The sequence below is a fragment of the Bos javanicus genome, chromosome 8 (assembly GCF_032452875.1).
Source record: "Bos javanicus breed banteng chromosome 8, ARS-OSU_banteng_1.0, whole genome shotgun sequence".
Classification (NCBI taxonomy): Eukaryota; Metazoa; Chordata; class Mammalia; order Artiodactyla; family Bovidae; genus Bos; species Bos javanicus.
Window position 1 is genome coordinate 104,876,300 of NC_083875.1, and position 12,793 is coordinate 104,889,092.

At 44.9% G+C, this 12,793-nt stretch overlaps 1 protein-coding gene across 14 annotated transcripts in view; it reads right to left on the reverse strand.

The window, feature by feature from the left end:
• The window catches only part of TNC (tenascin C), a 102,502-nt gene that overhangs the window by 49,441 nt on the left and 40,268 nt on the right, over positions 1 to 12,793 (reverse strand). For all 14 annotated transcript variants that reach the window (XM_061426638.1, XM_061426635.1, XM_061426637.1 and 11 more), the window contains exons 7-10: positions 9,312 to 9,581; positions 8,391 to 8,576; positions 8,058 to 8,147; positions 6,263 to 6,526 (exon numbers count right to left, since the gene is read on the reverse strand). In XM_061426638.1, coding sequence (XP_061282622.1) covers positions 6,263 to 6,526; positions 8,058 to 8,147; positions 8,391 to 8,576; positions 9,312 to 9,581 — 810 coding nt within the window. The remainder of the gene's footprint in view (positions 1 to 6,262; positions 6,527 to 8,057; positions 8,148 to 8,390; positions 8,577 to 9,311; positions 9,582 to 12,793) is intronic.

Sequence of the window (12,793 nt, forward strand, 5' to 3'; positions counted from 1 at the left end):
AACTGCTTTTTAAGCTCTCTCTCTAAATTATGACATAAAATATATATTTTTTTCCCCATGGAAGAACTTTCAGATACCAGGTTGCAAGAGATGTGGGGAGAATTACCTAATTGGGAAAGGGAGGGTTACAGATTGTCTATTAAGCTGTTGCAGTAAAGATGATTGGAAAGAGGAGATCCACCTTAGAAAATGTCTCTTTCTCATGAGAACCATCTTTTCTCTTTGCATCAGCTTTTGTACATGCCTCAGATACTATTATACAATGTCCCTCATACTCTGCTTCATCGCTTGGCACAGCTGATAGAGTAATTTTCATATAATGTCATGTTGCTCAGCAAATGATAATAGTCATAATAGTCCACCAAAATTTTTGGCTATTGGTGCCCTACCCAAAACACTTCACTGAACAAATGCCTGACACATAATAGTGTAATTCCAATGAATAAAATCAGTAGTTAAAATAAAGGGAGGTGGGAAAGAATTATGAAAAGAGAGGGAATGCTATGAATAAAAATACGGCAAGCAACACTCGAGATGGAGACCAAGAGGCTTCATGTAAATGCGGAATCTGCATTTCAACAGCAAATGACACACTTGTGGGCTTACTGCCCCAGAGGCCCAGGGTTTCCGTTGTATATTCCACACTGAATTTCTTGGCCTTTCTTTATGAAAAGGCTGTTGTCTTTTTCCTTACAGCTGTGCACTGGCATCTACCCTCTGAACAATGTCAGTGGGCCTGGGAAATCAGAATTTCAAAATCCCATTTCTGGGCTCACGGTGAGTTGACCAGCTGGCCTGGAGGAATTTCTGGCTGTGCCAACTTTAAATCTTTAGATTTCTACCATCGTGTAGATCGTAATTACCAAGTGCTGACTGATGAGGCTTCCACTTTTAATGCTCACTCATGGGAAACAGTGATTCTCCTACAGCAGCAGAATGGCCAAATTCAAGCCTGAGGACCACCCAAGGGGAGATTAAATTGTTTTGATCTCCTCTTGTAAAGTTAATGGAAATTCAAAGCTTTGCCTGCTCTAACAGTTTTGGGGGACTTAACACTGTCAAGAACGAAACCCAAGCCCCTTAGCATGATCTTCACTGCCCTTTGTAGAAGACACTGATGATGTCCGTGACCTTGAACCCTGTTTTCCAGCTCCATCATACAGCAGACTGTATGGCTGGCGTTGCAGTAACAAAGTTTCTCATGTTTTTGAACTTGCTACATGCTGTTCCTCTAGCTGGAAATGTCATCACTCCACTTGCCCAATTTTTGTTTCTTTTTGAGGACTCGGTGAAGTACCAGCTCTCCCAAGAAGCCTCCTCCGATACCCTGCCTTCACTTTGCTCAAGTCTGGGATGGGTATTTGCCTCCGTGCTCCTGTAGCTTCCCACACTTGCCTCTAAACAAACTAGTCACAGTCTTATAATTTTGGTTTCCGTTCTCTCATTCTCATTGCAGTATGCATCATTTCCTGAGGGGAGGGGTTGTGTCCTTCAGTTCTTTATGCCAGTGCTGCCTGACCCATGGCAGGTAAGAAATAAATATTTGTTGGATGGATAAATATTTGACTAAATTTCAGTTTGCTCCATGAGAAAAATCAAAGAGGCCAATTAGAGCAGAGTGTTCTCTGTTACTTGCAGCTGTTGCTAAAAACAAAATTCCACCTCTCTGCTCCCCCAGACCCTTGAGAATTATGGGGGTATCGCTGTTGAGTTTTACATGGTGTGGAAAGATGGTTTATTGGCCTTGTGTATCTGCATATTCTCCTGGCTTTATGTCCCTTACTGCTCACAGCAAATCATGGCCTCCACTTCAAGCAGGGTTTTGTTGAGTTTGTTAGACTACAGATGCTGGGTATGGGACACACACTTGGCACACGCTCATTTGTGCTAACAGGGATGTGTGCATGCTGAGATGCTCCAGTCGCGTCTGACTCTGTGCGACCCTATGGACTGTAGCGCGCCAGGTTCCTCTTTCCACGGGATTCTCCAGGCAAGAATCCTGGAGTGGGTTGCCATGCCCTCCTCCAGGGGATCCTCCCAACGCAGGGATTGGATCTGCATCTCTTAGGTCTCCTGCGTTGGCAGGCAGGTTCTTTACCACTAGTGCCTTTTTTCTTTCCTTCCTTTATTCCCTCTTTCTTTCTCCCTCCCTCCTATCTTTCCTTCTTTCTTTCCTCCCAGTTTTATTCAGAGTAAGATTAATGATGGAGCGGGAAACGGTAGCCCATTCCAGTATTCTTGCCTGGAATATCCTGTAAACAGAGGAGCCTGGTGGGCTGCAGTTCATGGGGTTGCGAAGAGTCGGACATGACTGAGCACAAGCTTAATTAAAGACTCCAGGAGAACGGCTTCCCTTCCCTTAACTCTTAAGGGAGAGAATTTGGGCTATTGCTGCAGGGGTGAAAGCAAAAGACCAGAAGATTCAGTGGAAATACTGCCTCTGGAGGAGCTGGGGTCCCCAGAGGCTCCTGAAGCCTGTGCCACGTATTCAAGGCGCTGGGGTTGCAGCACTGAGTTAAGAGACAGTCCTTACATTCTGGTCGGAAGTAGGAGGCAGGCCATGGAGCAAGGCGTGGCAACCCACTCCAGGAATCTTGCCTGGAGAATCCCATGGACAGCGGAGCCTGGCGGGCTACAGTCCACCATAGGGTCTCAAAGAGTCGGAGATGACTGAAGCGACTTGGCACACATGCACACAGGAGGCAGGCCATAGATAAGTAAACCAAAGAGTGAGTGCTATCAGGCCAGGCAAGTGTCCTGAGGAACTCTGGAGCAGTCTGAAGGGGTGAATGAGGACAGGGCACCCTTTTAGACTGGCAGACAGAGATGTCTTTTGAGATGACCCTTGAGCTGAGTGAAATGAGGGAGATGCTGGGTGAAGACCTGGGAGAGGAGGGTATATAGGCAGCAGCAGAAGCATGTGCAAAGGCTTCTGCTTGGCATATGTAAGGAACAGCAGAAGGGCCAGGGTGCCCACAGTAAAACGAGCAAGCGGACAAGTGGTGGGGCGACAAGTCAGGGCGACGGGAGGGACCAAATTATTTAGGGCTGTGTAGCCTGTGGTAGGGTCCCTGCGTTATATTTCAGGTATGATGGGCAGTCAGGTAATGCATACTTTTAACTTGATGCTGCATCCAGGAAAAGGCTTGTGCTTTGGCTCAGTGCTATGACTTAGAGTCCTGGAATTCTCTGGGGAAGATGCTTTGGGGCAGCCGATTTCTCATTTTCTCTGTAAAGCTCACAGATAGTGAGCAGTGTTTTTCAGACTTCTGCTATTAAGAATCTAGATGCAGAGCTGGGAAGCCCTTTCTTCTGAGTTTGAACCTACAGCCCTTTGACATTTCAAGGCTCGTAGCCACATGGTACATTCCCCTGAGGGCTTCCACTTTTCCTGTTTCATTTTTCTCCCTGTATTTAGCAAGGCCAGGTGCTTGGACTTCTACTTCCTTATGTATTCCACAACACAGTCCTGCCTGCCTCCTCTGTGTCTACCCAAAGGCTTTGTCCCGTATTAAGCCTGTCTTGATACTTAGAAGGTATCCTCTGCTCCCACTGCACCCCCACACCCCCAGTTACAGCAATGAAAGTGTCTGTTTGCTAGTGAGCTCCCTAGAAACACAGACCTGTCTCCATTGCCCTAGTATCCCCAGAACTTAACATGGAACATGGCTGTAGCGCATTACCGACTGAGTAAATGTAGGAGATACTTACTGGGAAGATATTGTACGAGATGCTTATTGGGAAGATAGACTTCAGGAGACAGACAGAAATGTCCACCTCACTCTTAATGAAATAAAATAGTTCTATGGAGAAAGCCATAGAAAGAAATATTTCAGAGACAGTGGAGGAAGAACCCATACAAGGAACTTTGCACACTTTTTCCTGTAATGAGTGAGGAATGTCTTTAAATATACAACGTGATTTCTTTAAATGGTGTTAAAAAAGGCACGGCTGGGAAAATGAAACCACTGAGCCTCTGGGATGCCAAACTGGGCTCTTAGTCAGGGGCAAAGTAATTCCAGCCTGTGATTCACTTGAAAGCTTTCATCTCCCTGAGCTGCTGAAGCCTGGGGATTCCCTGCTGGAGATAAGAGATAAAGTGGTCATGGCCAGAGGGTAAGATGACTGAGAGGAGCCAGGAAATCCTCTATAATCTAGCATTTGTGAAACTGAGGGAAAAGGAAAGAGAGAGGGAGACAGAGAGGGAGGAAGGAAGGAGGAAGAGGAAGAATAGGAAGAAGAGGAGGGAGAAGAAGAGGAGGAGGGAAAGAAGAAGAAATTATTCTCTTGTTTCTCTGATTCATTTGTGGCCCCTTCACATCTTACAACAAGCTCATGTTTTACAAGCTGAACCATTCAAATCTCTACCATTGATTTATTTCTTTCCAATTTATTCTCCCCACCTCGTCTATGATTAAGCTACCCCTGCCCCATCCAAGGATCCTTGATGCTCATCTCATAGCTGGCTGGAAGCAGTCCATGCATAGAGTCAATAGAAGTGACCACCTAAGTTCACTTTAGCAAATGGATCTATAGCTCAGCTGGTAAAAAACACAAACAAACAAAAACAACTCTCCTGCCAGTGCAGCAGACACTGAAGACACAGGTTCAGTCCCTGCGTCAGGGAGATCTGCTGGAGGAAGAAATGACAACCCACTCCAGTATTCTTGCCTGGGAAATTCACGAGCAGAGGAGCCTGCAGGCTGAAGTCTTTTCTGAAGAGGCTATTCTTTGTCTACCAAATACCCACCCCCTCTTCCTTACAAACTCTGTGGGCAGCAATGCACACAGCTCAAAGACTACCTTTCCTAGACTGACTTATAGCTAGAAGTGGCCAGTAAAATGTAAGAAGTCATTGGGGAGGATTCCAGACAGACTCGTCTGGGAGGCACTATCTGTTGTTCCTGTTTCTTCCTCCTTCATGCTGCCTATAACACCGATGTGAAGGCTGCACTGAAGCAGCCATATTGTGACATGGAGGTGGCTTTGAGAATGCAGGCCAAGGACTAAGACTAGTGGAAGAGAAGGATAGAAGGAGCCCGAATCCCTGATAATTGGACTTGCTGGGCCAGCACCGAACCACCTAACCTCCGACTTACTTTATGAGAGAGGAAACCACCCTGTGTCTTGCTAGAGTTCTGTAACTTGAGATTTCCGTTATGTGTAGGTGAAAGTATTTATAAATGACTAAGACTTTTCAAGGCATTTCCAAAGGGTTTCCCATCACAGCAACCCCTTTTCTGCTTATGGAGATTCAGCTGGAATAGTGTCTCTGTCAAGACACTTTCTCTGGCTTATCCTGATTACCCCATTACTTCCTTTCTTTGGGTGAGTTCCATCTAACACTCAGACTATCTGGTCTTCCCCACAGACTAAGAGCAGGAGCACAGGAGCCAAAATAACAGTGCTAAGTAAGTACACGATCAATTTTTCTTCAAATATCAGCATGATACCATGTATTCAATGGGTTCTCAATAAATACTAATTAAACTGAAACTAAGCTTTTATCACATTCTGAAGAATTAACATTTTCCACCTATACCTCTTGACTATTTGGGAGCCAAAATTAAATATGCATATTCATAAAAGAAGAACTGATTTTTTCCCCCCCAATTTAGCCATTGAAGAAACATGGGGGCAGGTACAAAGAACAGGATACTTGGGCTAGAAGGGATACTGGAGGTCAGGATTAAGCTGTCATGGATAAACAAAGTTCATCACTTAACGAGTAAGAGAAAAAGGAGAAGGGCTCTGTGACAGGCTCACAGGACTGTGTGCAGCATTTCAGGTAACCTGAGAGGAGGGCAAAAGACCTGGAATAAAAATATTTAATGGGTCATAACCAAAGAATTACTCTGAACCTCTTGGTCATCTTAAAAAGAAATAAAATGAAAAGTTAATGGACTGTGCTAAAGAGGGGGAAAACAAGAAAAAAAAAAATAACATTCATTTCCATGAAAACACGAAATTAAAATACAAAGAACCAAAGACAAGCACAAACTCTCATGCTTTAAGTTCTCCTAGGAAGAAATATTTAAAAGCCATTATTGATTGCCCAGCTAGGGAACTTTGCTGTGGACATGTCAGTGGACAAGAGGAAAAGATCTGTAAGTGACTCAAACGGCATTTAGAGGATTCATGAGTAGAGAAAGTCCCTGTCTTCCCATCTGATCTTCTTATTTGAAGACAATCTGGCTGATGGGTCTGCCAGCCTCAGGGTCATCAGAGGGTCTGGAGAGAGCTCAGAGCACATCCACCTCACCTGTGGACGCCTGCACCCGTGCCGGCTTGCTTTTGTGTCTGCCTTTCTCTGCTGTGAGCAGGATGCTGTATTCCTGCCCAGGTTCCAAGCCTCTCAGGACGAAGGAGGTAGTGTCTCTGGTGAGCTGCACCTCCTTTGGCTGGCCCGAGGGAAGACTGTAGTTGAGGCGGTAACGGTCAAACTTGGCCACCGGCGTCTGCCAGACGAGGGTCAGGCTGGTCTCCGTAGGGTCAGAAATCCGAAGGTCTTTGGGTGTGTCCAGCTCTGGGAGGAAAACAGAGAGTTGAACACCCTTCAGGCTTCAGGGCAGGGCTGCTTCTGGGACTGAAGGGTGGCTGTGGGCCACAGTCCTAGGTCTGCTGTAGGGATGTGTGGCTTCAGGCATCTCACCCGAGTCTCAGTTTTCACCTGTATGAAATGCCATTGTACGGTACCTCATTGTGTTTGGGAAGATTAAAAAGATTATAGTGATAAATCCATACTGAGATGATACGCAAAAGCATTTAGAAGGAGCTGATTACTGATAGAAGGCACAATTTGGATGGATCTCAAGAGAGTTAGTGGGGCTTCCCTGGTGGCTCAGATGATAAAGCATCTGCCTACAATGCGGGAGACCCAGGCTCAATTCCTGGGTTGGGAAGATCTCCTGGAGAAGGAAATGGAAACCCATTCCAGTACTCTTGCCTGGAAAATCCCAAGGACCAACGAGCCTGGTAGGCTACATTCCATGGGGTTGCAGAGATTTGGACATGACTGAGTGACTTTCCTTTCCTTTCCTTTCTTTCCCTGGTTGCTCAGATGGTAAAGAATCTGCCTCTAACGCAGGAGATCCAGGTTCAATCACTGGATCGGAAAGATCCCCTAGAGAAGGAAATGGAAACCCACCCCAGTATTCTTGCCTGGAAAATTCCATGGACAGAGGAGTCTAGTCAGTTACAGTTCATGGGATCACAAAGAATCAGACACAACTGAGGGACCTTCATACTCTCTCACACTCATGCTGAGAATTATGGGGCTTCCCTGGTGGCTAAAGAGAATTATTCCGAGTGAACAAGCCAGTCTCTAAAGTTCGTGTGCTGCATGATTCCTTTTATGTAGCATTCTTGAAACTGGACAAAGACCAGATCAGTGACGCCAAGGGTTAGGGTGAAGTGGAGGGAGGGTGGTGACCATGGGGATGGGAAAGTGTAGCACGGAGGACTCAGTGTGATGCAACTATTCGTTCTTGACTGAAGTGGTGGATTCCAAATTTACAGGTGATAAATCACATCGAACTAAATGTCATTCAGTCACTAAGTCATATCCGGCCCTTTGAGACCCCATGGACTACAGCACGCCAAGCCTCCCTGTCCCTTACCATCTCCCGGAATTCACCCAAGTTCATAGAACTAAATATACACGTACAAACACACACACAGTGTAGCGAAATCTGAATAAACTTGATAGATTATATCAGTGTCAATTTCCTGATTGTGATAGTGTTCTTAAGTTACACAAATGTTACACTGGGAGGAACTAGACAAAGGGCACAGATCTCTCTGTATTCTTTCTTAGAGTGCATGTGAACCTACAGTTACCTCCAAATAAAAAGATAAAAAAAGGATATGTATAAGTGGTCTGCCTTGGATCCTGGGTCCTTATGCTCCTTTTGAATGTGAACATCTGGGCTGGGTGATCCTTGAAGCCTTGTTTTCCTCTGGGCATCTACACTTCTTTTTAGGCGGTTTCCTGCCTCCTGGCCCCGTCGTGTCTGTTAGTGCCTGTCCTGTGGTGGTGGGAAGCCAGGCCGGCTCACCTGTGGCCGCATTGATGGTGGCTGGGTCACTCTCCTTGTCTCCCTTCACAGCAGACACCCCAATCCCATATTCAGTTCCTGGCCTCAGCCCTAGGAGAGAATGAGCAGGTTGAGATTCAGTACAAAACTGGACAAATTTTCAGAGGACCATAAAAAGGCCCCTGAGCTAGGCCCTGAAGGCTACAGTTTCTCAACGGCTGGCCTGTTCCACGGCCTGACTCACTGACGCCCGAGGGAGAGGGACAATGGGGAACTGGCTATTTTTCTCTCTCTGGAGGGCTGCAAGGTAGGGATATGCCCCCGGGTCCGGGCGGGTAGGGGTATGGAGCTCACCTGTGAGCGTGGTTCTGGTTGTGGTCTGTTGGCTCCTGGGGACTTCTACCTCCGCGTGGTCGCCTCCAGAGATGGGTGCATACTTAATTCTGTAACTGTCGGCGGCTGCCTTGACGTTCCTCCACTCCAGGGTGATGCTGTTGTCTGTCTGGGAAATGCGGCGGAGATTCCTGGGCGCATCCAGGCCTGTTTGGGAGAGGAAAGGGCACTGGTACTGAGAGCGCCAGGCACAGGAGACTGGGAGTCCTTGATAGTTCATGGTGAGACGCGAAAGGTGTCTGCCATTGGAGAGAAAAGACCCACTCACCCCTCTGGCTCAATAGCTGAAGCACACATCTGGACAACACTGGACACTTCTTTATTAAATCGCTGTGATACCTCAGTCGTTCATGTTTGCCAATGATTTTGTATTTAATAAAAACTATACAAAAGCTTGCAAATTGGCTCTGTGACTGTAAGGATGGGTGTGCTGCCTTCATCACTGGATTTTTAATGATCTACAGAGAGCTTACCGAGCTCTGAAAAAATATTTAGTGAATGAATGATTGACACTCTGGTACCTTGAAAATAGCGCCCTAGTCTAAGAGCTTAGAAGGCATCTTTGCCATTCATACTTTCCGTATACTACATTTTACTCTTATAATATTTATTTGAATTTTATTTTGACCAAAATGTCTAAGAATCTCAGACCAGCATCTTCTATGCAGGCAAAAAACTTTCTTTATCCTTAGAAGGTTATTGGGGGTAAGTTTTTTTCTTTGAAAAATCAATCAATTGCTACAGTATTCTAAAATAAAAATCCTCTTTCCATTTTTTTCTATTGTAAAAGGCAGCTGGGAGACACACTGCCATGGAATGGGGGAGGAGTCTGGTGATCCTTCCTTTTCTGGGGCTGTTAGCAGCCGGGAGTGGGCATAGTACCTGTTGTGAAGGTCTCTTTGGCGGGGTTGCTGGACATGTCGGCCCTGCGGGAGATGAGGGCCACCTCGTACTCGGTGTCCGGCTTCAAGTTCCCAATGGAGTACTGGTTCTCCTCGTGTGTGAGATCGATGCTGGTGCGATCTCCTGGCACGTCTTTGATCCCGTACATGAGCTCGATGCTATCGATCTCGGCCAGGGGCTTGGACCAAGTGATCAGAGCGGTGGTGTCTGTGACATCTTTCACTTCAATCTGGCTGGGGGCGTCCAAGCCTGTGACAGGCAGAGGAGACAGCAGTTTTAGAGACCAGGGCCAGTGCCAAAGGGCTGAGCAGAGAGGGGGCTTGCAGTCTTCCAAGTGCGTGAGTGTACATTTAGCTGTATACTGGCCAGTTGACTTATTTTGTCTTTTGGAATCTCAGTTTCCCATCTGATAAGCTATAAGTATCATCGGAGTCTCTGCGGCACTAAGCACAGAGGATGACTGCTAACTTGTAGGGTTTTTTTTTGTTTGGTTTTTCAAATGTTAATGGAAATAATGCATGCCAAGCATCTAGCACAGAGCCTGCTACGTAGTAGTTATATGATAAATAGTCATGATTATTATTATTATTATGACTATCATCATTATCATAAGTGTAAGAAACACACAGCGGGTGTTTCACTTGAAAAACATCGACTCAGTCTCTCTGGTTTTCCAGTGAGACAAAACTCCCTAATTGGTGACTTCTCCATCAGAATAATGGAGCAGAAAACTGAGGCAATGACTATCTTGATAATGTATGGAAAGTTAGCTTTGATGGAAATAACTCAAGCAAGAAGGTCATGGCTATCTCAAGCCTTGTCAGTCTCCAAGTCCTCATCTCTGTCTTCCTCCTGCCCCAAAGGCCTTGTGCTTCCTGCTCCGACAGCATACCTCTCCTCCAAGAGTGCGTTGATGCCTCTGAACTTTTGGTTCCCCTGTTTCTTCTTCCTGAGATTGCTCCTCTCCCTAGAAATCTCTTCATCCTTCAAAATCCCTCTTCTAGGTCACTTTCTAACACAAACCCTTCTCTGACCCTGTTGCAAACAGATAAACACACACTCCCTCCCCTATGGGTAAAAAGTTTCAGTCTGCAGGATGACTGAGCTCTAGAGATGTGTTGTACACCATTGTACCTCTAGTCAACAATACTGTATTACACTCTTGAAAGCGTGTTTCCATTGAGTCGGTGATGCCATCTGACCATCTCATCCTCTGTCATCCCCTTCTACTCTTGCCCTCAATTTTTCCCAGCATCAGGATTAAGAGGATAGAGCTCAGGATTAGTGTTCTCACCAAAATAAAAAAGAAGAGCTTTTGAATACTGTACTTTTCTAACTATTCCAAAACAGATTTCTCTACAGTTTATTCAAACTGCATCATGCCATCTATATAGTCATGCATTCATTTAGAGAGTGGGTCTTTGACCTTTCTGAATCCACAGCATACCATCAGGCTTTGTCTTCTATGTTTTAACTTTTTTCTAATTATGTAAAAATTTTAATGCATTAAAACATACCAAGCATAAAATTAAGACATTAAGGCATCCAGTCAATGTTTCTTTCTTCATTTTTTTAAACATAGTTAGGTTTGTGTTTTCAGCATTCATGAGATAACAATATTGAGTGAAGGGGACTCGGTTTTATAAAAGGCATGAGAAGGAATAATTCAGAGTCGATTGTGAGAAACCTGCAATGTCTATTTTTTGAACCCTAGGCGTTGATACGTAAGTCTCAGCTCACAGACGATGAAAGTATAAAGTGCATAATGAAACCGATGCTGCAATTCAACAGTGAAGCATGTGTTCTATGTTCTTTGAGGTGTTGGGAAACACCCAAGCCATACCTACTGTCTTTCTTAACAGCCCTTTCATTAAAGAAATAGAGATTCAGTTAAGGACGCTGATCTTCTCCTAGCTTGGGATCCCTTCAATCCAGGAGGTTAACATGGTCTTGAGTTACTGTGTGCCAATCACAGTGCTTTGTCACTTTAAGTCTTAACTCTCATGACTATGCCATAGGAAGATACTATGAACCCAGTTTCCAGATGGTGAGTCTGAGGCTTAAAGAAGTGAATGTGCCTAAAGTGGTGGTGAGTGCTGAAGCTAGAATTCAAACTCAGGACTGTTTGGATCCAAAACCCATGTTCCTTCTCCGTAAATGTCAGTGCCTTTCAAAAACATTTACGCATCAGAAATGGTTGTTATACAATCTCTGTATAGAGCCGAGAGGGAAGCAGCTGAAAATGAAAACATTAAGATCCTTTCTTTAAATTTGGAAAAAGACCAGGTATCAGCAAAATAAACAGGTAAGAATCTGCCTCTCAGTGTTAGTATTAATGTGATTATGAAACGTCAGATGTTGGGGTGTTTGTCCTGCAAGAAGAAGAAAATAAAGCAACCAGTCCCCAAATTCAGATTAAAAAGCAAAGGGCAGATGAAAGAAACGCCTTTTGTGTTTCAGTGTGCTGTCTCTGTGTTTGATCTTTTCTCTGCCTTTCTGGTGATCTAATGATGTTTTTCTTGTTGGTGCCCGTCTTCTACCTACCACAGTGGGATGTTGTCAAGATGATGGAAAACACTTGCTTATAAAAAAAGACAGTCTTATGAATTGAATTGTTGGATCCGAGTTAAGCAAAATGTGCAAATATTTAAATGCAAGATGTTCTTTCTTGTCATTAGTCAACAAATGTAAATTTTCCAATCACTCCCTGCCAAGAAGAGTCAATTCCTTAAGCAGTTGGCATACGTGTTATCTTGAAGAAGATAAAGAGATTTTCCCAAATGTCAGCACAGAATAATTTTATTTATTTATTTATAAAATTTTGCTTCTCTGTAGAACAATTCCAAATTCAGGATTTTTAGTCCGCCCACCAAACGATCTAACAGTGCCACATCGACCCCCAAGCAGTTCTGGCATCTTTAGTGCTGAGCTACATTTTATTTGGGTTCCTGTTGAAGAATTAACACTATATAACCCAGAGGCTAGTCAGTGTTATTGGTAATGGGGTTAAAGTCATAAAACTAAACCCGGGCTTAAAAATTCTTGCCCTTATAGGATTAACCACATGGTGTTAGTCAAACTGATTCCGCTTCCCTAAGCCTCAGTTTCTACTCTTGAAAAAGAACAGCATTAATATTTGCCCTACCTCTTTCATTAAGACTGGTTACTAATATTAAATCGGATGGTGTGGTGGCTCATTTGCTAGAATCTCCGGTATTTTCCTGTATCAGCGCCCCCTTTGAAATGTCACACTGAAGCGTCTCTCGTAAAGAGATGGGTCTGTTTCCCCACCCTTTCCATCTGGACTGGCCCTGAGATTGGCTTTGGTGGAAGTGACCCAGTGCTGGTTGTGAACTTGCTCAGCTGCTGTGAGGCCAGGTCCAGGCTAGCCTGTGGGAGGCTGGGGGACTGTGTGGGGCAGAAGGACACCATCCTGGCTGAGGCCATCCCAGGTCAACCAG